The sequence below is a fragment of the Brassica napus genome, chromosome A2 (assembly GCF_020379485.1).
Source record: "Brassica napus cultivar Da-Ae chromosome A2, Da-Ae, whole genome shotgun sequence".
In the NCBI taxonomy this organism is placed as follows: Eukaryota; Viridiplantae; Streptophyta; class Magnoliopsida; order Brassicales; family Brassicaceae; genus Brassica; species Brassica napus.
The window spans coordinates 9810319-9835171 of NC_063435.1; the positions used below are offsets into that span (position 1 = coordinate 9810319).

Below are 24853 nucleotides of genomic sequence, written 5' to 3' on the forward strand. Positions count from 1 at the left end.
TGAGATATAAAGTTCTTTTATTTTACCATGCATAGTAAAGTTTCAAATACAGGCACCCAACATTATTGTAAAAAGAAACTAAGAATTTCATTGCAAAGTCCACATCTCTTATCCTATTCTCCAGATTTGAACGGTTCCTTAAAAGAGTTGGCATCAACTGGCCTCGAACGAGGAGGAGCGAAAGCGCCGCGGAGTTTCAGAACTTCAGCGCGTCGCATCATGTCAGGTTTTGCGAGTAGGTCCCACTCCTGCAAAAGAAATCAGTCTTAGATGGGTATCAAAAAAGCAACTTGGTATGAATATATGAGATGGATGGATATGATTTAAACACATTACCTCTGAGCGACCAAGCTGCATGTTAGCAGGATTGGTGCGATCAATTTTGTTTTTGCTTGCGAACCTGTCCCACTCCTGCTTGAACAACCAGAGTGAGTTATAAGACAATGAAAAACGTTATTAACAAATGCAGCAGAGAAATACTTACAAAATAAGCATGTGTTTCACTCTTGAGGTGGTTTGTGAAATCTTCTAAAATTGGGGCATCAAAATAGCATACTGAACAAGACCAGGGATATCCACCCGTTCCATGAAAAATAAGCCTTGATGTTGTCACCAGTTTATTATCGGCATCTGTGAAAACCAAATAGAAAAAGTTTTAAAGTAATTCAGAAACAATTTTGGTGGTTATTTCAAAAAGAGAGAGAGAAAGAGGACAAACACCTGACAGTAAAGTTTCCCAGAAACAGAGTTTAGGCAGAGAGGGTGGAGCTGGGTTTGACTGAGGATAAGTAGGAAGAATTCTGTATCCTTCCTCTTCAAGGCCAGAAAATGTAGAAGCTAAATGTTCCAGTTCCTCATGACCGGTTATGACCATTATAGTAGCCGGAGGAGGATTCCTACTGGCCCACTGATACAAATCCGTTTGAACTCCTGTTTCAGAAAAGGAAGGCAATGCTGAATCCAAACAGTAACTTAAAAAAAAAATCTAAAAATGTAAAAAGAGAGAGAGAGAAGAAAGAAGATTAACCGTGAGCATGTTTAAGAGAGATTCCAGAGGAAGAAAGCTTCCTCATGACGTCTTCACCAGGGATCTCTGTTAGGTTGTCGCTAATGGCAGTGATGGAGAGAGAACCATAGGGGCGATCGCGTCTTAACTTCTCCAGCGCCGTTTGTATTCTCGGAACCACCTGGAGAGGATCATGACCAACAGGAATCGGGCAGTTGCTGATGTTCCATATCACCAACGCGTTCTCCTCCTCATGCTGCTCCCTCGCCATGTTCTTGTTTTTGTTCATTTTCCCTACAAAATCAAAATTCATATTCACAAACAAAATCAAATCGCGGCTGATCTAATAAACTACCTAAGATACTGACTCAAGTTGTTGAATCAAGATCACCCACCTCGAATGTGAAACGTTTCGTTAGGTAGGGCAAACTATGGAGCTGAGACCGAGATAAAAGGGAACTAACTAGCTTCACCTTATATACAAAATGTTAGGCTGGTTTATATGGGCCGATGGGCTTTCCCCATCTTTTCAACCAACAATCAAGGGCGAGGACTTACTACCATTCCAAACCTAACTGAGAGCCAACAACCTTTCCACGTTCATCTTCAAGTCTTCCACCGACCAAAAGGATTAGTATGGATTTGGGCTCAAGCTGATGATTGTAATGACATGGGCCCAATCCTACTCTAAGCCCAATATCAAAATAATTCCTTTTTTTTTTCGCATCTTCTGCTTCGGTCTGTGTTTTTCCAATAGCATTTGAAGAACTGATATAATCCTTATATATACAAATTTTGACTACATTTTTATTTTACTACATATTTATTTTAACGGAAATTGCATCCTATATACATGAAAAAAATTTAAATACACTAACTAACCAAAATTCTCCTCTCTCTCCTACTTTCTCTTCCTATCTCTCTCTACTCTCTCTCCCAAAATCTAATTTTCATTTTTTTTTTGGTTATTTGGCAAATAAACCCTTATTTTAAAGTACTATATTTTTTTTGTTCACGATAAGATACTTAGTTGTTCTAGATTTTTTTTCAGCAGACTCTAGCATTAAAAAAAAGAATAAAAGTATGATTTAGTTTCAAAGAAAAAGAAATTCATGCTTAACAAAATAAGTGCACAAAGAAAACATATTACGCAGAAATGATGCCTTCTTTTAATGGGATCCGCAGAAAATAATATGGCACGAAACAAAATCTAACACTAAAATAATATGATGTCCATCTCCAAGTCTTCCACCCACAGAAGTGTAGACACGCCTCATTCCAATGTAAAGAACCAATTTGAATTATTTCCTCTTGTTTTCTAACCAAGTTATATGCTTGCCGGTCCAGTTTGTTGCGAGTAGTTCGGGTTAACCAAAATCTCGGCGAATTGAACCGAAACAAATACGGTTCAATTCAGTCTTCAGTAGTTTGCTTTTTAATATTTTTACCAAAACTAACTGAAGTTTTTGTTTTCTAATTTCTATTACATTTCGGTTAAAATTTTGGTTAATTCTGGTTATTCCAGTTTGAAAATTTGATTAACATTTAAAAAAAAAATCAAACTAACCGATTATCAAACCGAAAACTAAAGTTTCTTTATAAAACTGCTGAAACAAAACCGAATTTAGTCTTAAATTTTTAAAAATGAAGCAAAAACAAAAATACAAAACTATAATATAAATTTATACATAAAATAAACATAATTAAGTGCTCGCCCTTGATTATTAGCTCCATTAACATACATATATTTACAATACGTGCATACGATATAGATTCGTAACCCAACATTGAATATAATATGAAAAGTAACATAGTAGCTAATGTTTTGGGGGAGAAAAGGGAACAAGTTGGCAAAACGACTATATCACTAAACACTAAATATATGAAAGCAAAGAAAAAATTAAGCTATTAAGCTTAAGTAAATGGTTCATCATTTGTGACTTTTGAAAATTAATTCCACGGTCTTTCTTTTTGCAAAATATAATATAAGACATCAATAAAATGAGAGAGAGAGAGAAAAATGATAATATATTAGTTTTTCTTTGCCAAAAATTTCCAAAATAAGAAATAAATAAATAGAAAAAAGAAAAAAAAGAAGAAAATGATAATATATTAGTTTTTTGTAGTGTAATTTTTGGCGATAAACTGAGTTTTTCTCTCTCTACAGATAAATCCTCTCTAGAGCTTTGGACCATCTTTTTGGTTTCTTCAACAAGAAAGACTTTAGATTCCACACTTTGTCTCAGAATCTCTCAAATCTGCTCTTTCATATTCCTCTTTTCTCTATCTCTTTATCTCATCGTATCTTCAGAAATGGATAATGCTCTGTTAGCTCTTTCTCTAAAAGATGATGACAATGCCCCTTACAATTTACCAGATCTTCCTCAATACTATGCTACAGAACGGAATGCATGCAGTCTAATCGACCGTCTTCTCAACCCGGAACATCAAAACATGGCGGATCTCATACTTGATATGCCGAGGAAATGGCAAATCGTCAATCGAGTTAGATGTATCGCTCTCACCAAAGAAAGATTCCAGTTCATCTCATGCATGCATATGGCCTTCAAGATGTCCTCGACAAAGGCATGCAAACCTTCAAAGACTGGGGGTTTAGCTATAGAAAGATGGGTAGAAAGACCTCCATCGGGATATTTACAATTCGTCTCAATTTTGGTCAGGATAAGGAATATTCCGATTAATCACTACACAATACCAGCCATATCAGAGCTTGTGGGCTGATTGGTCATGTGGAAGTAGTATCTTTTGATCCAGAAAAATCTCAGACACAAGACTATGTTCGAGCCAAGATTCGGATTGAACTAAACAAGCCCCTCAAGAGATCAAAGGTTCTGAATTTACCTGGTGGAGAACAAACTACTATATACCTTTTCTATGAAAAAGTTCAGAAGAGATGTACTCGCTGTCAAAGACTCACACATGCAAAAAATAGATGTCCTCTCCTGGCCAACTCTCAAAACATGCAAGCTTCTTAGGTTATCAAAATAATTGATATTCGGGTTGGATAGGTATAAAAGTGGTTATGTTACCACCAGACCACTTCAACTTATATGTATTCTTCTATATTGTAAATATATATTGTATTTCAATATTATTTTTCTTATTAAATTGATAATTAAATGACTCGAACCCGGGTTGGCCACACTAAAAGTAGAGTATGTAACCACATAACCACTTCAATTTACATGTAAATTATTTTATTTAGTAAATATCTATATGATTTACATAATAAATGGGTATCCGGAACCGACCCGGATCCGGTGGTATCCGATCTGAAACCCGAACCGAAATTCGCCAAGTACCTATTGGGTAGAGAATTCATTTATCCGAAAAACCCGGACCCGAATGAATCTTACCCGAACCCGATCCGAATATCTGAAGTCCCATGCCTACTAATGATGATATTGCAAACGGTTTCAAGATGATTCGGTTCGGAAAAATCGACCAAGCCATGCCTGAATTGGCCATGCCTCAGCTTGCTCCAGTAGAACAACAAGCAACTGCCATCGAAGAAGACACGGATCAAATCATGAACCTAGAATTTGACATTAACGAGTTTTTGGTGGATAATGACCAGTTATGGGCGTATCAGTTTTCTCCGTTTTCTCCTGGATTGTTGGACGATCTTTCTGAGTTTAATCACAATCCTTTCCTCATTTGATTGAACAACAACCCTTTTAAAGCTTCTTCTTCTGTTCACATTATCACATAGCGTCACCCGTTAACGCTAGTGTTGTGACCTATCTGTTTCAGTTTGATTCAAATAAACATTTTGTATGCAGACAAGAATGTCTTGGATGTAAAAGCATATATGAAGATAAGTGTTTCTACGTCTCTTGTGTATATGGCAACCCAACTATAAGTCTACGACATATTATCTAGGAACAATTGATTTGATTCAGTATAAACAGAAGAAGCAGTTTGTGTATGTTCGGAGATTTTAATGAAATTTTAAACAATTCAGAGAAAATTGGTGGCACTAGAAGAAGTGATTCCACCTTTCAAGCCTTCTCAGACATGATTGAAATATGTGGTATGTTAGAACTTCCAAGTACCGGGAATAGTTTCACAGGGGGAGGCAGGAGAGGAAACCTATGGATTCAAAGTAAACTTGATCGAGCTTTCGGAAATCAAAAATGGTTTGATCAATTTCCAGCTTCCAATCAAGATTTTCTTGCTAAAAGAGGTTCTGATCATCGCCATATTCTGATTAAGTTGATCTCGTCCCAAGACGCTTACATGGGATCATTTAGATTTGATAAAAGGATGTTTCGTAAACCTTTTGTTTTTGAAACCATAAATCAAGCCTGTAACTCTTCTTCTTCAAATCCCAACCTTTGTGTGGCCTCTCATATCAGATTATGTCGGAAGGCTTTAAGCAGATGGAAAAAGGAAAATCAGTCTAACTCTTCACTAAGGATTTCTAAACTTCAAGATGATCTAGAACATGAGCAGTCCTCGTCGAACCCATCTACTTCCAGGTTAAACTTTCTAATGAAATCTCTTGTCTATGCTTCTAAAGAAGAAGAAACTTTTTGGAAACAGAAGAGCAAAGAAGATTGGATTTTACATGGGGATGGAAATACCAAAATCTTTCACGCTGCAGTTAAAGTCTTGAGATCTAAGAATGAGATTGTTAAGCTACAAGATGTTAATGGGGGTTTTCAAAGATCTGAAGCTTCAAAGGGTCAAGTTGCTATTTATTACTACAGTAACCTTTTTAAATCTTCCAACTCGGTGGATTATTTTGATCTCCTTTGTGACCTTCTGGCAAGGGTCATGATACACTAAAAATGAATCCTTGCTACTGTCAAGTTAACAGTGGTAATTATAGTATTTGAGATTCAATCCAGAGGACCAGTTTACTCTTTACTCTTATGAGTTCAATGTCAAGCTGAGAAACAAGTGGGTTTTGAGAATTAATTGCGACAAAAGTAACAAGAATGCCTAGGTAATTTGAATTCAATTTAAATGAAGCTGGCTTAGGGTCAATAATCGGATGTTACTTGCAGAACTGAACAACTATTCAAGTGCGATGAAATGCGATCTAGAACTCAGATCACTCAGCTGGAACAACTCACTATCGTGATCTTGATCCCTATGCGAGTCGGTCTTGAATCCTAAGCTCTCGCTTGGAACAAGACGCGAAAGCAAGCTTTAGATGCGAGATCTGATTAGTTCACTTAATACCCTAATATCTACTCTCGCTGATTAGGGATACTAAGCTCATTCAATATATGTCGACTTATCTCCTAACGGTTAGCTAGAGGATTAAATCATAGATCCGACATTAAGTGATCAGTTCAATGCAGGCAGTAAGATCAATATGAATGAAGATAGTTGAGATCACTTATTTGTGTTCAGTTCATGCGGCTAACACCCTACAACCCTAAGCAAGCTTTGCCTACTACTCAATCATTAAGCAGGATGACACAAACAAGATTTCTGAATAATACTGCATATAAAATAAGTAAAAAGACAAAGGGTTCAGGGAAATCTTCTCGTGAGAATGAGAGATGGAGCCTTCTCCCTTACAAGTTGCGTAGAATCCAAAAAGCAATTTAGGTTTCTTTGTAAAAACTCGTGTCATCTTAAGAAAACGATAGCCTCCCCTTTTTATAGGGGGCGCTGGTGATAGGGGAATAAGAGAAAGAGAAAGTCGAAAACTAGGGCAAACTCCAGAATAGGAAGTTTCCTTAACGATCGGGAACAGTCTAATGCTTGATCTCTTCTGGAGCAACCCTTGGGTTGTTCTAAATGACTGTTCCATGTTGAATCCTTCAAAACAGCATCTGACTTCCTGAAACTCTCTCCTTTACTCTTTCACCTGTTCCCAACCTGGAATGATGTAAATTAAACACGAATTAGGACTGAAAATGAGCTCAAAGTGCACATGTATTGGTATTAAAAACACCACATATCAATTCCCCCAGACTTAGATCCTTGTTTGTCCTCGAACAAGACCAAGCCTCAAGAGCAGGGAGAAAGGTTTGAAGGAGCGGGAACTCGCTTTGTCTAAATAACCATGCCCTTACCACACATCTCTGAACCATACAAGCTGTAGAATCAGATCGCACACCCTTACCAGAACACCCCACGATTGCTGTTCGAAGATCAGCTCCGTACTCTATATCTCATACCTGAAAAGGTTGCACTATCGAGACAAAACTCCCTTAAGGATCATTTAAGAACAGCGTGAGCTTCTCATTACAAGCACTATTCAGGGTAGACGGGTTGATAAGGAATAGGCTGTTTTACGGTGGAGCTGAGAGTGTTTGGTGGTTACCGTGTTTGAGTGCATGCAGGATATCGCGCAAAATAGCAAGAGAGGACGGATCTGTTGAAGCCCACAACCCTTACTCATCTCTGCCTCACGGATTAGGTTGTTCTACAATGTGGATCAATCGTGCCACTGTTCTCCAGCTCTTGACTTCTTTTCATTCCTCCAAAATCTGCACCCACTTCTTGCTCACCCTTTTCCAGCAGCATGCATCTCGAATCTTCCCTCTCCATCATAAATAAATTAAAGCATTTTTTTTTTTTTTTTCAGGGATAGAGATGGAGAGAGGTATCGGGACGAATGATTTGCAGCCGCTGGGGGTCTATCCTCTGTTTCTCACGGGGTGCCATTGTTCCATGCGCTTTCGACTGTTCCTCTCTTTAAGGATTGATCTTGTCGACTGTTCTCATGCGCTTTTGACTGTTCCTTTCTTTTAGGATTGATCTCGTCGACTGCTCTGAGTGTCAGGCGTTAACGAGTAAGGGGTTGTGTCAATCCTATCCTCTCCGGCCTTTTTGCACATATCTGCACATATGACTTTGAAAAACAGAGTGCATGAGGGTGAAAATAAAGGCTTAGGTAGAAGGTTGGAACTAGCTAAAAATGAGCTAGCCGCTCAGGATCAGCAAGATTGGTAAAAAGAATAAGAAGTCCTGAGCGTTGGTCTCGTTTCCCTGATCTAGTGCCCATAACAAGAAGAATTTCAGTCAAGATTAGGTTCAAGTTAGGAGGAGTTGAGTCTACCCAGTGTAACCTGATCGGATGAGAGCTTCTGGAGAGTCAAATGAGATGGGTCGAAGGGTGTTCCAGGTCCAAGTATGGGCTCTTTCATCACTGCTAAGGTCACTGGATAAGAATGTTAGAGCACGAGGTGGTTAAAAGAATATATCACAAGGTCCTCATTCCCACAAGAGTTTTAACTGACTCGATCCTAAACTGACTCGATAAAACATCCAAATGACGCAAGGACTGACTCAAAAACAAAGAAATAGAGTTTCAGCACACAGTGCTTCCCCCAGACTTAATCGACACCATCCCTGGTGGAAATGAAACTGAGGTCAGCCAAAAAGCAACACAGCATAAAACATTAAAAATAAAAATAACAAGTTCAGATGGATAGAACAATGGATAGAGGATAGTCCTTGCGGACTCAGTCGGACTCGCCGCTCTCGGCTGGGTCAAGGGATCGCCTGTTGCGCGAGCGATGAACCTCCTCTGAAGAAGGACCAGTTCCCATGGGTTCCTTGCCGGGACGGTGAGATCTTGGTGGGCGATCTGTCGTGGACTGGCGCTGGTCGCTCCCTCCAATGCATCCCCCAGTGATGAGGTGGAGTATCCTCCGCATGAGGCTGTTGTTCTTTCGCTGCGAGTCCACCATCCAGCGTCTGTAAGCGTGATCATCGGTTACATCAGCGAGCTCTCCGAGGTCGTACGATGGGTCGGCTTCAGGGGTGACGTCCTCAACATCATCCATGTTTTCATCAGGGACCGCAGCACGTGGATCAGTGCAAAGGAGCTCGGGGGGAGGAAGAAACCGTATGTTCTCAAACACACTGAACCTGGTGATCTCGGGGTGAGGCAGTTTGGTGAATAGTTGAGTACCGGCTTTATCGAAAAAGCTGTAGGTCTCTTCATCTCGCATGATGTGGCACGCCATTAGGTACCTGATGTCGAGGTACTGGACCTCCTTGTTGACGCTGTATTTGGTGAGATCAATGCCGAAATGCTTGAAAAGCGGTGTGAGCAGGCTGCCGCTCCTGTCTTTCTTCTTCGAGCCGTGCATAAGGCACTGTCGCCGCTCGCATATCATGGTGATGAAGTTGAAACCGGGATTCGTCTTAACCCTTTGAATGGGAATTCCGGAACCAGAGGCGCGAATTTCATCCTCAATACCAGTGTACAGGGTTTGCAGCTCCCCGTTGGTGACCTTCGATGTCAGATCCTTGGCGAACAGGAGGTTCGAGATGATCTTCGCGATGACACGAAGCGCGGGGTTCCGAATCTGCGACTGGTAGACCTTCCCTGCTGTGAAGTTCCCATTTGCAATGCAGTCCCAAAAGGCGTTAGAGGGAGAGAACTTTTTCGCCACCGCTACCCCCTTCGGTTCAGCGGCCATCTCATAGATTTCATTGAGCTTGTCGAGGGACAAGCGACAGTACTCTCCATCCGCCATGAAAGAGAACGAGCAGTTGGCGTAGGAGGGTGCGTCGGAATCCTCGTAGGTGATCGTGGCCGTGGCGAGCATCTGGCGAACAAGGTCTGGATAGAGCTCGTGCGATGTGTAGCACAGAGGAGCAATCCCGATGGCGTGCAGCGTTTCGAATACATCCTCGTCGATCCCAAGATCAGCCAAAGTTTCTGTGTGGCAGAAACGAGTGGGTAGCATGTCAACTCGGAGGAGGGCGTTGTAACGAGCTGCTGTCCCCTTATCCCACCCCTCGCAATTGAAGTCCAGGAGCAATGGGCTGTCGAGATCAATCAGTTCACCCTCTTGCTCGCGGGGCCATGGGTAGGAGGCGGACGTTTGTTGCTGCACTTGCGGGGGTGGCGTGCTGCACGTGGCTCTCGTTCGCTTGGCGGATTGCTTAGTTCTTGCCATCTACAAGGCAAACAAGATGAAGCATTAGTTCTATTATGTCACACAGAAGAAATGGAATCGAGGTATTCCCATCTCTCCTTGTGCAAACTGCAAACCGCTGTTCACTTCAACAAATTTCAACCAAATCAAACTCAAATCGCAATCGTGAAATAGGAGAGTGTTCATATTCTAAATCAACCCTAACAGCACGAGGGGAGATCGATATCAAGTGGTTAAACAAGAATCGATCTATGAAAGCGGTTTAGAAATGAAATTGCAAACCGAGTTTGTTGCGATTTGGTTGGGATTGTCGGGTCTCTTACCTGTGGAAACTGGTGAAGTGATCTGCAAAAACAGAGAGAACTCGAGATTCCAAACGAATGAGAAGCAAAACCACTTAAAACGGTTGAGAATCAAAGATTTGGTGGTTTGTTTAGAGGAAATCGCAAGTGGGGGATCAGTGTACGGCGGACTGAAAGGGAAAGTGAAGGGTGAAGCCTTAAATAGGCAAAACCCTAACTGTCCCGAAATTATCCTCTTTATTTTTTTTTTTATTTTTTTTTTTTTTTTTTGGTCGGAACACTTACCTGGAACAGTCGATGGGTTGTTCTAGCAGAAGAACAGTCCGTTGGTTGTTCTGAGTGAAGAGTCCGATTTTCTTTTTCTGCAAAATAAATTAGAAAAGGAAAAGAACAGACTATGTAGACAATGTATGTACTGACCAGTGGGTTGCCTCCCACCAAGCGCTTGTTTAAAGTCATTAGCTCGACTTGGATCAATCGATCAGGCTGATGGGGGCTCGCTTAGGGGAATCTCTTCTCCCTCTGCGATAGTGGAGTCAGCAAGGTAGTGCTTGACGCGCTGTCCATTCACTACAAACTCGTCCCCTTTTCTGTCTAATAGCACAACTGCTCCGTAGGGTCGAACTTCCTTAACAGTGAAAGGCCCGGACCATCTAGACTTCAACTTCCCTGGGAACAGTCTCAGCCTTGAATTGAAAAGCAAGACCTTATCGTTGGGTTCGAATTGTCTGGCAATGATCCTCTTGTCATGGTAGGCCTTGGTTTTCTCTTTGTAGATTTTGGAGCTTTCATAGGCGAGGTGCCTTATCTCCTCCAGTTCATGAATCTGGATCATGCGTCTCTCGGTCGCTGGCTTGATGTCAAAATTCAGTAGCTTGACTGCCCATGCGGCCTTGTATTCAAGCTCGACGGGGAGGTGACATGCTTTACCATACACAAGGTGGTAGGGGGTCGTTCCTAGCGGCGTCTTGTAGGCTGTTCTGTAGGCCCATAGCGCATCGTCCAGCTTAAGCGACCAGTCCTTTCGTGAAGTGTTGACAGTTTTCTGCAGGATGCTTTTGATTTCCCTGTTGGACACCTCAACTTGTCCGCTCGTCTGTGGATGGTAAGCGGTTGCCACTTTGTGGTTCACTCCATTCTTCCTTAAAAGGCCCTGAAATGCCTTGTTGATGAAGTGTGTTCCACCATCGCTGATTACGACCCTAGGCACTCCGAACCTTGGGAATATGATTGAGCTGAACATCTTAGTCGCCACTTTTGCATCGTTCGTAGGGCTTGCTACTGCTTCTACCCACTTAGACACGTAGTCAACGGCGACAAGGATGTACTCGTTCTTGAAGGACGCAGGGAATGGTCCCATGAAATCGACTCCCCAACAGTCGAATACCTCAACCTCTAGAATGTAATTCTGAGGCATCTCATTCCTTTTGCTGATGTTCCCAAGTCGCTGGCATGCATCGCATCTGGCTACGTAGGCTTGAGCATCCCTGAACATAGTCGGCCACCAGAATCCTGCTTGGAGGACTTTAGAAACCGTTTTGAATGCAGCAAAATGACCTGCGTAAGATGAACCATGGCAGTGGTGCAGAATTCCTGGGATATCTGCCTCTGGAACACACCTTCTGAACAAACCATCCTTGCCTTGTCTGTACAAGAACGGTTCATCCCAAACATAACGCCTAGCTTCTCTCAGGAATTTCCTCTTATCGTTTCCTGTGAACTTAAGTGGTGGCTTTTCAGCAGCTAGATAGTTAGCAATCTCAGCAAACCATGGGAGGTGAGGATATTGCTTTTGGATCAAGGCGACAGGATGTCTCGAGATATGAGAACAATCGGGCGCCTTCCTCGGAGGTTGTTTCGCGATGCTGGAGCAGTCTGATGCGGTTCTTATAGATTGTTCCGCGTAACACAGACCAATCGCGTTGACGTGTTCAACTGGGTGTTCCTCATCAAGAGTTGTGTCGTCCTCAATCTTCATTCTGGATAGATGGTCAGCGACCCCATTCTCGACACCTCTCTTGTCTTTTATCTCTAGATCAAATTCTTGGAGAAGAAGAATCCACCTTAACAACCTCGGTTTCGCATCTTTCTTGGTGAGCAGGTACTTAAGAGCAGCATGGTCTGTGTGCACAATCACTTTAGATCCCACTAGGTAGGACCTAAATTTTTCGAAAGCAAAAACAATAGCCAGAAGCTCTTTCTCAGTTGTAGCGTATCTGCACTGAGCTTCATCCATAGTTTTGCTAGCGTAATAGATCACATGAAGTTTCTTGTCCTTACGCTGCCCAAGTACTGCTCCAACTGCGAAATCGCTTGCATCAGTCATGATTTCAAAGGGTAGGTCCCAGTCTGGTGGCTGCACAACGGGTGCGCTGACTAGAGCTCCCTTGATGGTGTGGAAAGCAGCTAGACACTCACTGTCGAAATCAAATTTGATCTCCTTACAGAGCAGTCTGGTGAGTGGTCTTGCTATCCTCGAGAAATCCTGGATAAACCGTCGGTAAAACCCAGCGTGACCCAAGAAACTCCTGATGGCCTTCACGTTTGCTGGTGGTTGCAAACTCATCATCACTTCGATCTTTGCTTTATCCACCTCAATTCCTTTCTCGGAGATCTTGTGCCCTAGAACAATCCCGTCTGTGACCATGAAGTGGCATTTCTCCCAGTTGAGTACGAGGTGTTTCTCCTCACACCTTTTAAGAACCCTGCACAAGTTTGACAAACAGACATTAAAGGAGCTTCCATAGACGCTGAAATCGTCCATGAAAACTTCCATAATGTCTTCAATCAGGTCAGTAAAGATCGACATCATGCAGCGCTGGAACGTTGCTGGCGCATTGCACAAGCCGAATGGCATTCTCCTGTAAGCGTACGTTCCGTAGGGACATGTGAACGTCGTCTTCTCCTGATCGTCTGGATGGATGGGAATCTGAAAGAAACCTGAATAACCATCTAAAAAGCAGTAATATGGGTGGTTAGCCAATCTCTCAAGCATTTGATCAATAAAAGGGAGTGGGAAGTGATCCTTTCTAGTTGCTGCATTTAATTTCCTGAAATCTATGCACATGCGATGTCCTGTCACTGTCCTAGTAGGGATCAATTCATTCTTTTCATTTGTGATAACAGTGATCCCACCTTTCTTAGGTACAACATGAACAGGACTGACCCATTTACTATCAGAAATCGCATAGATCACACCTGCTTCAAGAAGTTTCATTATCTCTTTCTTAACGACATCTTTTAGATTCGGGTTTAACCTCCTCTGATGTTCAACAGAAGTCATTGATTCATCTTCCAAGTGGATTCTATGCATGCATAAATCAGGCGAAATACCAGGGATGTCAGCTAGCGAATATCCTAATGCCTTACGATATTTTCTAAGCTCGCATAAAAGCAATGCAGTTTCCACATTATTCAGCTCAGCATTCACAATGACAGGATATGTGGAATTCGGACCTAAGAAAGCGTACCTGAGCCCTTTGGGAAGGGGTTTTAGCTCAACTTTGGGAGCCTTGAGCTCGCTCCAGGGATCCTCTGGTTGGTCCGGTTTAGGGGTCGCTCCAGATGGAGTGGTCTCGCACCTGTTGATATCCTCCCCCAGACTTAGACTTGCTACCATTCTCCCCATACTCCTTGCGGAGTCAAGCATCTTGGCATATCCATCTGCATCAATGTTCACCATACTCTGCTCGGCTTCAGCACGCACCAGTGCAAGTTCCAGTGGGTCTTCGGTAAGAATCTCCTCGATCATTCCTTCTTGTGGTTGGAGCGGATCAACCCCTTCATTGACCTCAAAGGTTTGTCCATCCAACATCGGCTTCTTTAGCAACTCATCCATTTCGAATTGCATAACTATGTCCCCAAGATTCAGATCAATCTTTCCCTGTCGCACATCAATGATAGCTCCGACAGTACATAAGAATGGTCTTCCCAAGATGAGGGGGTCCTTAGACTCTTCTTCCAATTCCAGAACAACGAAGTCTGCTGGAACAGTGGTGTTCCCTACTTTCACTTGGAGATCCTCTAGAATACCAACAGGAGATTTGACTGATCTGTCTGCGAAAACCAAGGACATCTTAGTTGGTTTGAAGTGCGTGTATCCGAGTCGTAAAGCGACAGAGTAGGGCATTAGATTCACGCTAGACCCAAGATCCACCAAGGAGCAGGCGAAAACTGTCTTCCCAATCTGAATAGAGAGGACAAATTTGCCGGGATCTCCTCGTTTTTTTATTTGCCTGTTCTGAAGCACTGCGCTGCATTCCTTGGAAACTGTCATGAACTCGCTCTCGTCTGATATTTTCCCTGAGATCAACCCCTTCATAAAGCTACGCATGGAGGGCATCATCTGAATCGCATCCATCAGGGGAAGTCGGACGGTTAGATCTTCCAGCATCTTCCTGCATTTTATTTCCTCCTTGTCCTTACGAGTGACCTTCGCTGGAACAGGGTAAGGGACTTTTGGAATGTATTCGCGAGGAGGAACAGCCTCTGGAATCGGGCGCACTGCTTCAGCCGGTTGTTCTGAGCGTGGCGAGGCTGTTTCGACTACCGGCTCTGTATTCCCCTCATCTGCTTGGTCGGCTAGCGGTTGCTCTGACTCTTTCTGCTTGCCTTTCTCAGCCGCGGTGAACCTTCTCCTTTCTGGCTCGGAAAGTTGCTTCCCGCTTCTTAGCTGAACCGCATTGCACTCCTTGGGGTTTTTGTCTGTTTTACCAGGTAGAGTACCTTGCTGTCTCTTGACACTCTCGGCAGTCTGAGCTATCTGAATGTCCATCTGTCTCATATGGCTTGCGACATTATCATATTTGGTGCTCAGGTCTCCGAACATATGGTTCATCCTAGTATTGATCTCAGTGGTGACCTGGTTCAGCGCTTTCCCTTGGAGCTGTTGTCCTTGGAGGAGTTGCTGCAGCATGGTTTTAGTTTCATCTTGCGGAACAGCGACAGGGGTGGAGGTAGCGACTTGAGTGTTCTGGTGGTTCTGTATTTGAGGCTGATTGCTCTGCGGTTGGCTTAGAACATATGTTCGGGGCTGATAGTTCTTCTGATATCCCGAATACTGGCCCTGGTTGTTCTGCGCCGGATCAACTTGTTTGTCCTGCTTAGGCCAGAAGAGTTGTGGATTGTTCCTTACGTTAGGGTTTGGGTGATAATTCTTCAGCTGCCACCCTTGTCCATTTACGTAACTCACTTCCTGCTGATCGTCTCCTGCCTGCTCAGCTTCAAACGCCTTATCCCCCGCATTTTTCTCAGGAGTTGCTTCTTCCATTATGAAAACCTGGCTCTGGTTTCCTTTCAGCAGTTGGTCCATCTTCGCCGCTATATCGTCTATGCTGTTCACACTTTTAGAGCGATCATGCTCTTTGTTCTTGTTGAGTGAACTAGAAGCCATGTTCTCAATCAGCGCGAATGCACCAGGAGTGGTCTGAGTCATGAAATCTCCGTTACTAGAGGAATCAAGGGTGTTCCGGTACTCATAGCTCACTCCATCGTAGAACACCTCCAATATGTAATCGTCATCAAACCCGTGGTGTGGACATTCCCTCTGGTACTCTTTATACCTCTCCCAAGCTTCATAAAAGGGTTCATCAGATTTCTGCTTGAAGTTGGAGATTCTATGCCTTAGAGCCGCGGTTTTGGATTTTGTGTAGAAGTGGCTCAGGAATGCTGATCGAACCTGGTCCCATGAGGTTAGAGAACCGGTTGGGAGAGATTGCAGCCAACGTGCGGCTTTCCCTTCGAGAGAAAATGGGAACAGCGTGCACTTGACGTAATCCGGTGGCACTCCATTTGAGCGAGAGAAATTGCAGATCCTCTCAAAGGCCTCTATGTGGTCCATTGGTATGTCTGAAGTGAGGCCACTGAATGTGCTCTTCTGTACCAGACCAATCAGAGCAGGTTTGATCTCATAATCCTGTCGAGTACAGGGTGGAGGGTTGATGGGAGAGCGGTTAGTAGCAAAATTCCTCGGAAGGTTTCGCTCCCCAATAAGAGCACCACGCTCCTCTCGCGCAGCGTTCTCGGCTGCTTGCTCTTGTGCAGCTTGTTGCTGATTCTGGATGGTTTGCTGCATCTGCTGCATCTGCTGTTGCTGATTCTGCATTTGTTGTTGAATGAGTGCCAATGCAGCAGTGAGGTCATCCATATTGCCATGATCACCCATGTTGGTGTCGGTTGTTCTTGGCTGTTGACGGTTCTGTCTTTCTAATCTTGCGAGTTCTTCGTTAGTCAGCTGATGTAGTGGTCCTTGTGCGTTGCTCCGAGTATGTCTACTGGTCATGCACTTGGATCATCTGTTCCAACAAAGAAGTAAAGCAAGTTAGATATCTCAGGCTAAATATTAAACCGAAAAATAAAGGTAAAAGCTTAGTCCCCGTCGCAACGGCGCCAAAACTTGATACACTAAAAATGAATCCTTGCTACTGTCAAGTTAACAGTGGTAATTATAGTATTTGAGATTCAATCCAGAGGACCAGTTTACTCTTTACTCTTATGAGTTCAATGTCAAGCTGAGAAACAAGTGGGTTTTGAGAATTAATTGCGACAAAAGTAACAAGAATGCCTAGGTAATTTGAATTCAATTTAAATGAAGCTGGCTTAGGGTCAATAATCGGATGTTACTTGCAGAACTGAACAACTATTCAAGTGCGATGAAATGCGATCTAGAACTCAGATCACTCAGCTGGAACAACTCACTATCGTGATCTTGATCCCTATGCGAGTCGGTCTTGAATCCTAAGCTCTCGCTTGGAACAAGACGCGAAAGCAAGCTTTAGATGCGAGATCTGATTAGTTCACTTAATACCCTAATATCTACTCTCGCTGATTAGGGATACTAAGCTCATTCAATATATGTCGACTTATCTCCTAACGGTTAGCTAGCGGATTAAATCATAGATCCGACATTAAGTGATCAGTTCAATGCAGGCAGTAAGATCAATATGAATGAAGATAGTTGAGATCACTTATTTGTGTTCAGTTCATGCGGCTAACACCCTACAACCCTAAGCAAGCTTTGCCTACTACTCAATCATTAAGCAGGATGACACAAACAAGATTTCTGAATAATACTGCATATAAAATAAGTAAAAAGACAAAGGGTTCAGGGAAATCTTCTCGTGAGAATGAGAGATGGAGCCTTCTCCCTTACAAGTTGCGTAGAATCCAAAAAGCAATTTAGGTTTCTTTGTAAAAACTCGTGTCATCTTAAGAAAACGATAGCCTCCCCTTTTTATAGGGGGGCGCTGGTGATAGGGGAATAAGAGAAAGAGAAAGTCGAAAACTAGGGCAAACTCCAGAATAGGAAGTTTCCTTAACGATCGGGAACAGTCTAATGCTTGATCTCTTCTGGAGCAACCCTTGGGTTGTTCTAAATGACTGTTCCATGTTGAATCCTTCAAAACAGCATCTGACTTCCTGAAACTCTCTCCTTTACTCTTTCACCTGTTCCCAACCTGGAATGATGTAAATTAAACACGAATTAGGACTGAAAATGAGCTCAAAGTGCACATGTATTGGTATTAAAAACACCACATATCAGGTCACAAAGTGATATGAATTTTTTTCTTACTAGAAGAGTTACAAAAGATGAAGTTAAGGAAAGAGTTTTTTTTTCTATTAAACCTGATAGTGCGCCTGGTGTTGATGGAATGTATGGGTTTTTCTTTCAAAAATATTGGGATGTTCTGGGTGATCAACTTACCAAAGAAGTCCGTTTTTCTTCGAAACGGGTATTATGCCATCGGAACGGAATTATACACAGTTTTTTCTTATACCAAAGAAGACAAATGCTTCTCTGATGTATGATCTTCGGCTTATTAGTTTATGTTCGGTTATGTTCAAGACTATTTCTAAAATCCTAGCTGTCAGACTTCAGCATTTTCTTCCAAAGATCGTTTTTCCAACTCAATCAACATTTGTATCAGATAGACTTATATCTGATAACATTATTCTCACCCATGAAGCTGTCCATACCCTTAGAACTCATGATGCAATCTCAAAATCTTTCATGGTAGCTAAGACGGATATGTCAAAAGCTTTCGACAAAGTTGAATGGAACTATTTGAAAGCTCTTCTACAGTCTCTTGGTTTTGACAATCTTTGGGTTAGATGGATCATGTCTTGTGTAACCAAGGTCAACTATTCTATTCTTTTGAATGGCCAATCATATGGTTTCATTTCCCCTGAGAGAGGTTTAAGACAAGGCGATCTGTTATCTCCTTTTCTCTTTGTTCTTTGCACTGAAGGGCTCACGCATATGCTGAACCAAGCTGCTTCCAGGGGAGATTTAAATGTGATTCAATTCAACTTGGATGGTCCTGAAATTCACCACTTTTTTTTTTGCAGACGCTAGTCTATTCCTCTACAAGGCTGATATTTACCAATGTCAGATCTTTCAAGATATTTTACACAAGTATGGTGAAGCAACAAAACAGGTCATAAACCTTTCAAAATGCTCCCTCACTTTTGGTAAGAATATCAGTCTGAATTTAAAAGAACATATTCAGTCAAAGATTCATATTTATTCAGAAGGTGGAGCTGGAACTTATCTTCGTCTTCCAGAATGTTTTAGTGGCTCGAAAATGGAAATGCTTGCATATATTCAGGAAAAAATGAAAGGCAGGATGTCTAGTTGGAAAAGAGTTCATTTTGAAGTTTGTTGCCATGGCTATGCTAATTCACGCTATGTCTTGTTTTAAACTACCAAAGACCACATGCAACAATCTCACATCTTCTATGGCAACGTTCTTGTGGAAAGATTTGGAGGACAAAGGCAAGATACATTGGCTCAGCTGGGATAAGCTATGTGTCTCAAAATATTTGGGAGGAATGAGTTTTAAGGATATTGAATTATTCAATCAGGCTCTCCTTGCTACACAAGCTTGGCGTATTCTCTCTGATCAGTCGTCTATTCTGAGCCGTTTTTTGAAAAGTTGTTATTTTCCTAATGGAGCTTTCTTATCAGCTCCTCTTGGTAATAGACCCTCATATGCTTGGTGCAGCATCCTCTATGGCAGAGGACTCCTAGCTAAGGGTTTAAGGCATATGATAGGTAATGGTCTTTCAATTTAGTTTGGAGTACGCCTTAGTTGGTTGATGGAGAAAGGCTGTGCATTCCTCTTATGAAGAATATCTTGGTAGACTTAAACCTCAAGATATCAGACCTCCTACTTCCTAACACTCACTTATGGGACTTTCAGAAGTTGGAAAACTTATTTTACAGATAGGATATTGAGCTGATTTTTTAAAAAAAGCCAGTTATTTCTTCACTGGATTTCTACTTCTGGAACCATTCGCGCTCTGGAGAGTATTCTGTAAAGTCTGGATATTGGTTTGCAGAAAAGAATGCTAGAAAAGAGGCTTTAGTTTCATGACAAGCCCGGCCTTCACTAAGTGGTATTAAGCAATGCATCTGGACTCTTAAAACTGCACCAAAAATTAAGATTTTCCTTTGGAAAGTCATTAGCGGTGCCATCCCTGTTGTTGATCATCTCGTCGAAAGAGGAATGAAGGTTGACACTCAATGCCAAATTTGTGGTTTGGAGGGAGAATCAATGAATCATGTCCTTTTTACTTGTACTATTGCAAGGCAGTCATGGGCTCTATGTAACTTTCCTATTCCAGAGAATGGTTTTGACCCCTTCTCCATCTACTCCAACATTTACTACGTTCTACAGATGGGGAAAAATCAAAGTTGTCCTTATCATATCAGAAGGAGTGGCCCTTGGATTATGTGGTCAATATGGAAGAATAGAAATTGTCTTCTCTTCAATGGAAGTTTATCAGTGGGATCAACCTTTACGAGATCAATCTTTGAAGAGATAGATCACTGATTTTTAGTTAAAGATTTAGAAGACCAAGAGCGTGCAACTAATCTAGAAAGAAAGAAAAAAATTATTTTTGGCTGGAAACCACCACATGTTACTTGGTTGAAATGTGACATTGGTTATGTTTGGGACAAAAATCGATTTGAATGTGGAGCGTCTTGGATTCTTAGGAATTCAGATGGAAAAGTGTTACTTCATGGAAGAAGGTCTTTCAACAATGTTCTCAGCCAGACAGAATATTTTTTTGAAAGTTGGAGCTGGGCAATTGAAAATATGAAATCCCCCCACTTTGATAACATTATCTTCTCTAGTGAAGATCATACTCTAGTAGGAGCTTTATCCAAACCAGCTGTTTGGCCCGCTTTAAAGTTCTACTATCGGAAATTCTCTTCTTTGCTTAATAATTTTTTTGTCTTGGCGAGTAGAATCGCAGTCACGCCAGGCCCTTAATGCGGCTTTTCGTATTGCTAAATAGTGTTGTTAAGGAAAATTTGTTTCAATCCTACATTGCTAGAGGTTTTCCTGATTGCCTTAGGGATCTTTTTATTTAGGAATCCTATGTTTTCTTTTTGTTCTTTGGATCACCTTTGATCCCTTTCTGTACTTTGAATGTATGTTCTTTGAGTATTATAATGAAAGTGTTTTAAGAATATATATATAAAAAGGAAAAAGAATCTCCCCTAAGAAGAAAACAAAAATCAAAACAAGTAAATGGAATATAATGGTAACTAGTAGACGTAGACCGACCTTAGGGATGAAATACTTGTTTAGAACCTCAAATTTTAGGGTTTCATATAATAGCCCCTAAAAGTTTGTATTTTTTCTTATAGGAAAACTCGCTTTTACATAAATATCTCTTATAGTCAAGACCGGATCTGGACACGACTACATGAAACATTGGAATTGATATCCTGAATTTTTTAAGGTTATATACAAAAGTTGAATCTCCTAAAATTATGGGAAAAATTTATAAGAAATATTTTTTAGTTTCTGAGTTTTCAAGCTCTGCTTACAGTCAAACTATATTTAAATATCTTTTATAAAAAAAAGTATCAAAATGAAAAAATAGAATAATATGCAATTCCTATAAACAAAATTAAAAAAATATAATCCACTTCAGTTTCCTTTTGTTTATAATGGTGTATGAAAGTGTATTTCTGAAGATATCTCGATTTTATTTGATCGTGATTGTTTTTGCACGTACGTGGTGTTCGCAAGCTGCTCGGTATTCAGAAGAGCTGGTCGGAGCTTTTTTTGTTGGGGTAAACTATATACATAGTATTAATATAATTATTTAGTTTGGTTGGTCGGCTCAGATTCAGTTTTACAAAGCTATGGTCCTATGGATCATCCAAATCCAAGAAGACCTAATTAAAAATTGTTACTTAGGGAATTGGATGTTTTTCACTAATGTAAAACCTGAATTGGGACCAAAGCTGTATTTTATTTTTGTTCTTTCTCTTTTAATAATATAAGATAGATATACAAAAGTTAGTATTTAACTAAGCGGTTGAACACGGTACGTATAAAGTTGAAGCGGACTCGATACATATAGGAAACTATATACAAAAACAGTTGGATATTCGGAAGATGGAGAAGGTTGATCCCAACAAGAAAAGCGAAAATGAGATATAAAGTTCTTTTATTTTACCATGCATAGTAAAGTTTCAAATACAGGCACCCAACATTATTGTAAAAAGAAACTAAGAATTTCATTGCAAAGTCCACATCTCTTATCCTATTCTCCAGATTTGAACGGTTCCTTAAAAGAGTTGGCATCAACTGGCCTCGAACGAGGAGGAGCGAAAGCGCCGCGGAGTTTCAGAACTTCAGCGCGTCGCATCATGCCAGCTTTTGCGAGAAGGTCCCACTCCTGCAAAAGAAATCAGTCTTAGATGGGTATCAAAAAAGCAACTTGTTATGAATATATGAGATGGATGGATATGATTTAAACACATTACCTCTGAGCGACCAAGCTGCAAGTTATCAGGATTGGTGCGATCTACTTTGTTTTTGCTTGCGACCAGGTCCCACACCTAATTGACAACCAAGAGTGGTAAATATCAGAATGAAAAACGTTATAGACAAATTCAGCAGTGAAATACTTACAAAATAAGCATGTGTTTCACTCTTGAGGTGCTTTGTGAAATCTTCAAAACTTGGGGCATCAAAATGGCAAACTGAACAAGACCAGGGAGATTCACCCGTTCCACGATCCAACCGGTAAGAAAAAATAAGTCTTGATGTTGTCTCCAGTTTATTATCGGCATCTGTGAAAACCAAAACAAAAATAAAAGGGGTTGAATTCACTTTAAAGATTCTAAACTGTATATTTCTATGGATCTAATTCCACAGTTATAATAAATTCTGTAAAATCTAGCTCAACAATTTTGTTTCACGTTTTAGAAACTGCGATTACAAATCGACCCGACTGAAATCAAATACAACTTGATCCGATCTAACTAAATAATAAACAGAAAAACTCAAGGATGAACTACTAATAAATTTTTTAACCCTCGTGAATCAATTGTGTGACTTTGGTTAGGTACAAGAGAAAGGAATTAAAAATTAAAAACGGGTTTATTTGGAACACGATGACACATGTAAATTATATATTATTAAGATTCTGATTTATAAGAATCACACAATTTTGAACCTTATTGGTACACAGCTAGGACTACTGAACCCAAATCATTTGGAAAAGTTAGAAGGAAGGAGGGAGAGAGGGGAGAGAGAGAGGGACAAACACCTGACAGTAAAGTTTCCCAGAAACAGAGTTTAGGCAGAGAGGGTGGAGTGCTGGGTTTGACTGAGGATAAGTAGGAAGAATTCTGTATCCTTTCACTTCAAGGCCAGAAAATGTAGAAGCTAAATGTTCCAGTTCCTCATGACCGGTTATGACCATTATAGTAGCCGGAGGAGGATTCCTACGGGACCACTGATACAAATCCGTGTGAACCCTGTTTCAGAAAAGGAAGGCAATGCTGAATCCAAACAGTAACTTAAAAAAAAAAATCTAAAAATGTAAAAAGAGAGAGAGAAGAGAAAGAAGATTAACGGTCAGCATGTTTAAGAGAGATTCCAGAGGAAGAAAGCTTCCTCATGACGTCTTCACCAGGGATCTCTGTTAGGTTGTCGCTAATGGCAGTGATGAGAGAGAGGACCATAGGGGCGATCGCGTCTTAACTTCTCCAGCGCCGTTTGTATTCTCGGAACCACCTGGAGAGGATCATGACCAACAGGAATCGGGCAGTTGCTGATGTTCCATATCACCAACGCGTTCTCCTCCTCATGCTGCTCCCTCGCCATGTTCTGTTTTGTTCATTTTCCCTACAAAATCAAAATTCATATTCACAAACAAAATCAAATCGCGGCTGATCTAATAAACTACCTAAGATACTGACTCAAGTTGTTGAATCAAGATCACCCACCTCGAATGTGAAACGTTTCGTTAGGTAGGGCAAACTATGGAGCGAGCGATGGATGAGACCGAGATAAAAGGGAACTAACTAGCTTCACCTTATATACAAAATGTTGGCTGGTTTATATGGGCCGATGGGCTTTCCCATCTTTTCAACAACAATCAAGGGCGAGGACTTACTACCATTCCAAACCTAACTGAGAGCCAACAACCTTTCCACGTTCATCTTCAAGTCTTCCACCGACCAAAAGGATTAGTATGGATTTGGGCTCAAGCTGATGATTGTAATGACATGGGCCCAATCCTACTCTAAGCCCAATATCAAAATAATTCCTTTTTTTTCCGCATCTTCTGCTTCGGTCTGTGTTTTTCCAATAGCATTAGAAGAACTGATATAATCCTTATATATACAAAAGGATTAGGTCAGAGTTTTTGACTAGGGGTGGGAAAAAAACCGAACCAAACCGAGTCAAACCAAACCAACCAAACCGAAATCGATTCAAACCAAACCAAAGTCTATTTCAAAACCATTCGGTTGAAAATTTTCCCAACCCGAATGGTTCGGTTCAGTTCGGTTTAAAACCAAACCGAACCAAAAACCGATGTGTAATTATTTAATTACAAATATTAGTAAAAACCAATATACTAAAATTGTAATACTAAACTATGTATTTCTATTTTTATTCAGTAACTTATATGCTTCTAACCTAATATGTAATCATCAAAATATTTGATTTAAAAAAAATAGAAAAGTTTTATTCTTAATTCTTATATATATGTAAATGTAGATGTTAAATCAAACCTAAAACCTAAAGCAAATTTTATTAAAAACAAAAAATCTTCTCCACAGCGTCACATGGAAGATGATTCATTGAGCTACTACTTTCCGGAAGCCATTGAGCTAAACCAGTGTGCTTTGTAGAGGGACGACTGCTACTGAGAACGTCCTACTAGCTACTGAGCTTGTCAAGGACTACCATAAGCCATCGATCTCATCTCGCGCAACAATAAAAACTGGACATATCTAAAGCTTTGACACAGTAGTTGGTCGTTCAGATACTCTGGTGCCATGCGGTACCCGGATATGTTTGTTGCCTGGATTATGCGTGTATCGACACAGCGGCGTTCTCGGTCTCCGTAAATGGGGAGCTTGAGGGCTTCTTTGCTAGTAGCAGGGGGATTAGACAGGGATGCTCATTGTCTCCATATCTCTATGTCATCATTAGTAATGTGCTATCGAAGCTTCTAAACAAGGCGGCCGGGGGAGATCTTATTGGCTATCATCCTCAGTGTAAAGATGTGAATTTGTCCCATCCGAGTTTTGCGGACGACATTGTTGTTTCACAAATGGCTCACCCTCATCACTTCGTCACACTCTCTCTGTCTTCCAGCAGTTCGGGGATTTATCAGGGCTGAGA

General features: G+C 41.2%; 4 protein-coding genes and 1 non-coding gene across 6 annotated transcripts; 2 read left to right on the top strand and 3 right to left on the bottom strand.

Moving 5' to 3' along the window:
* On the bottom strand, nt 1-23569 carry LOC106433956. Of its 2 annotated transcripts, none has more exons than XM_048753803.1 (6): nt 23446-23569; nt 1028-1300; nt 721-930; nt 485-630; nt 337-411; nt 1-248 (listed from the first exon to the last, which is right to left on the bottom strand). In XM_048753803.1, exons 2-6 carry the CDS (start codon nt 1293-1295, stop codon nt 114-116), a joined length of 834 nt encoding a protein of 277 aa, XP_048609760.1. In that variant the 5' UTR covers nt 1296-1300; nt 23446-23569; the 3' UTR covers nt 1-113. The 2 variants fall into 2 exon arrangements, with proteins under 2 accessions (XP_048609760.1, XP_048609758.1); XM_048753801.1 differs by lacking the exon at nt 23446-23569 and adding an exon at nt 1402-1595.
* Nucleotides 3320-3748, top strand: LOC125584162. The gene has a single exon (XM_048752168.1). It carries the CDS (start codon nt 3320-3322, stop codon nt 3746-3748), a length of 429 nt encoding a protein of 142 aa, XP_048608125.1.
* Nucleotides 8458-10390, bottom strand: LOC111199717. The gene is made up of 2 exons (XM_022689942.2): nt 10209-10390; nt 8458-9906 (listed from the first exon to the last, which is right to left on the bottom strand). The coding sequence occupies exon 2, from the start codon at nt 9904-9906 to the stop codon at nt 8458-8460; it is 1449 nt and encodes a 482-aa protein (XP_022545663.2). The 5' UTR covers nt 10209-10390.
* Nucleotides 15710-15816, top strand: LOC125589450. Its single transcript, XR_007325642.1, has one exon. It is a non-coding gene; the product is annotated as a small nucleolar RNA R71 (small nucleolar RNA).
* LOC125585203 lies at nt 21541-23341 on the bottom strand. The gene is made up of 5 exons (XM_048753818.1): nt 23072-23341; nt 22764-22974; nt 22124-22284; nt 21976-22050; nt 21541-21887 (listed from the first exon to the last, which is right to left on the bottom strand). The coding sequence occupies exons 1-4, from the start codon at nt 23179-23181 to the stop codon at nt 22017-22019; spliced, it is 516 nt and encodes a 171-aa protein (XP_048609775.1). The 5' UTR covers nt 23182-23341; the 3' UTR covers nt 21541-21887; nt 21976-22016.
* Nucleotides 23570-24853: the final 1284 nt, after the last annotated feature.

Excerpts from the sequence above, each read along its gene's own strand:
- LOC106433956 (XM_048753803.1), bottom strand. The coding sequence starts at position 1,295 with ATGAACAAAAACAAGAACATGGCGAGGGAGCAGCATGAGGAGGAGAAC. Across the intron at positions 631-720 it reads CTGGGAAACTTTACTGTCAG|ATGCCGATAATAAACTGGTG; the intron begins GTGTTTGTCCTC and ends TGGTTTTCACAG. Across the intron at positions 249-336 it reads TGCAGCTTGGTCGCTCAGAG|GAGTGGGACCTACTCGCAAA; the intron begins GTAATGTGTTTA and ends TTTCTTTTGCAG.
- LOC125584162 (XM_048752168.1), top strand. The coding sequence starts at position 3,320 with ATGGATAATGCTCTGTTAGCTCTTTCTCTAAAAGATGATGACAATGCC.
- LOC111199717 (XM_022689942.2), bottom strand. The coding sequence starts at position 9,906 with ATGGCAAGAACTAAGCAATCCGCCAAGCGAACGAGAGCCACGTGCAGC.
- LOC125585203 (XM_048753818.1), bottom strand. The coding sequence starts at position 23,181 with ATGGTCCTCTCTCTCATCACTGCCATTAGCGACAACCTAACAGAGATC. Across the intron at positions 22,975-23,071 it reads TCTCTTAAACATGCTGACCG|GGTTCACACGGATTTGTATC; the intron begins TTAATCTTCTTT and ends TTTCTGAAACAG. Across the intron at positions 22,285-22,763 it reads CTGGGAAACTTTACTGTCAG|ATGCCGATAATAAACTGGAG; the intron begins GTGTTTGTCCCT and ends TGGTTTTCACAG.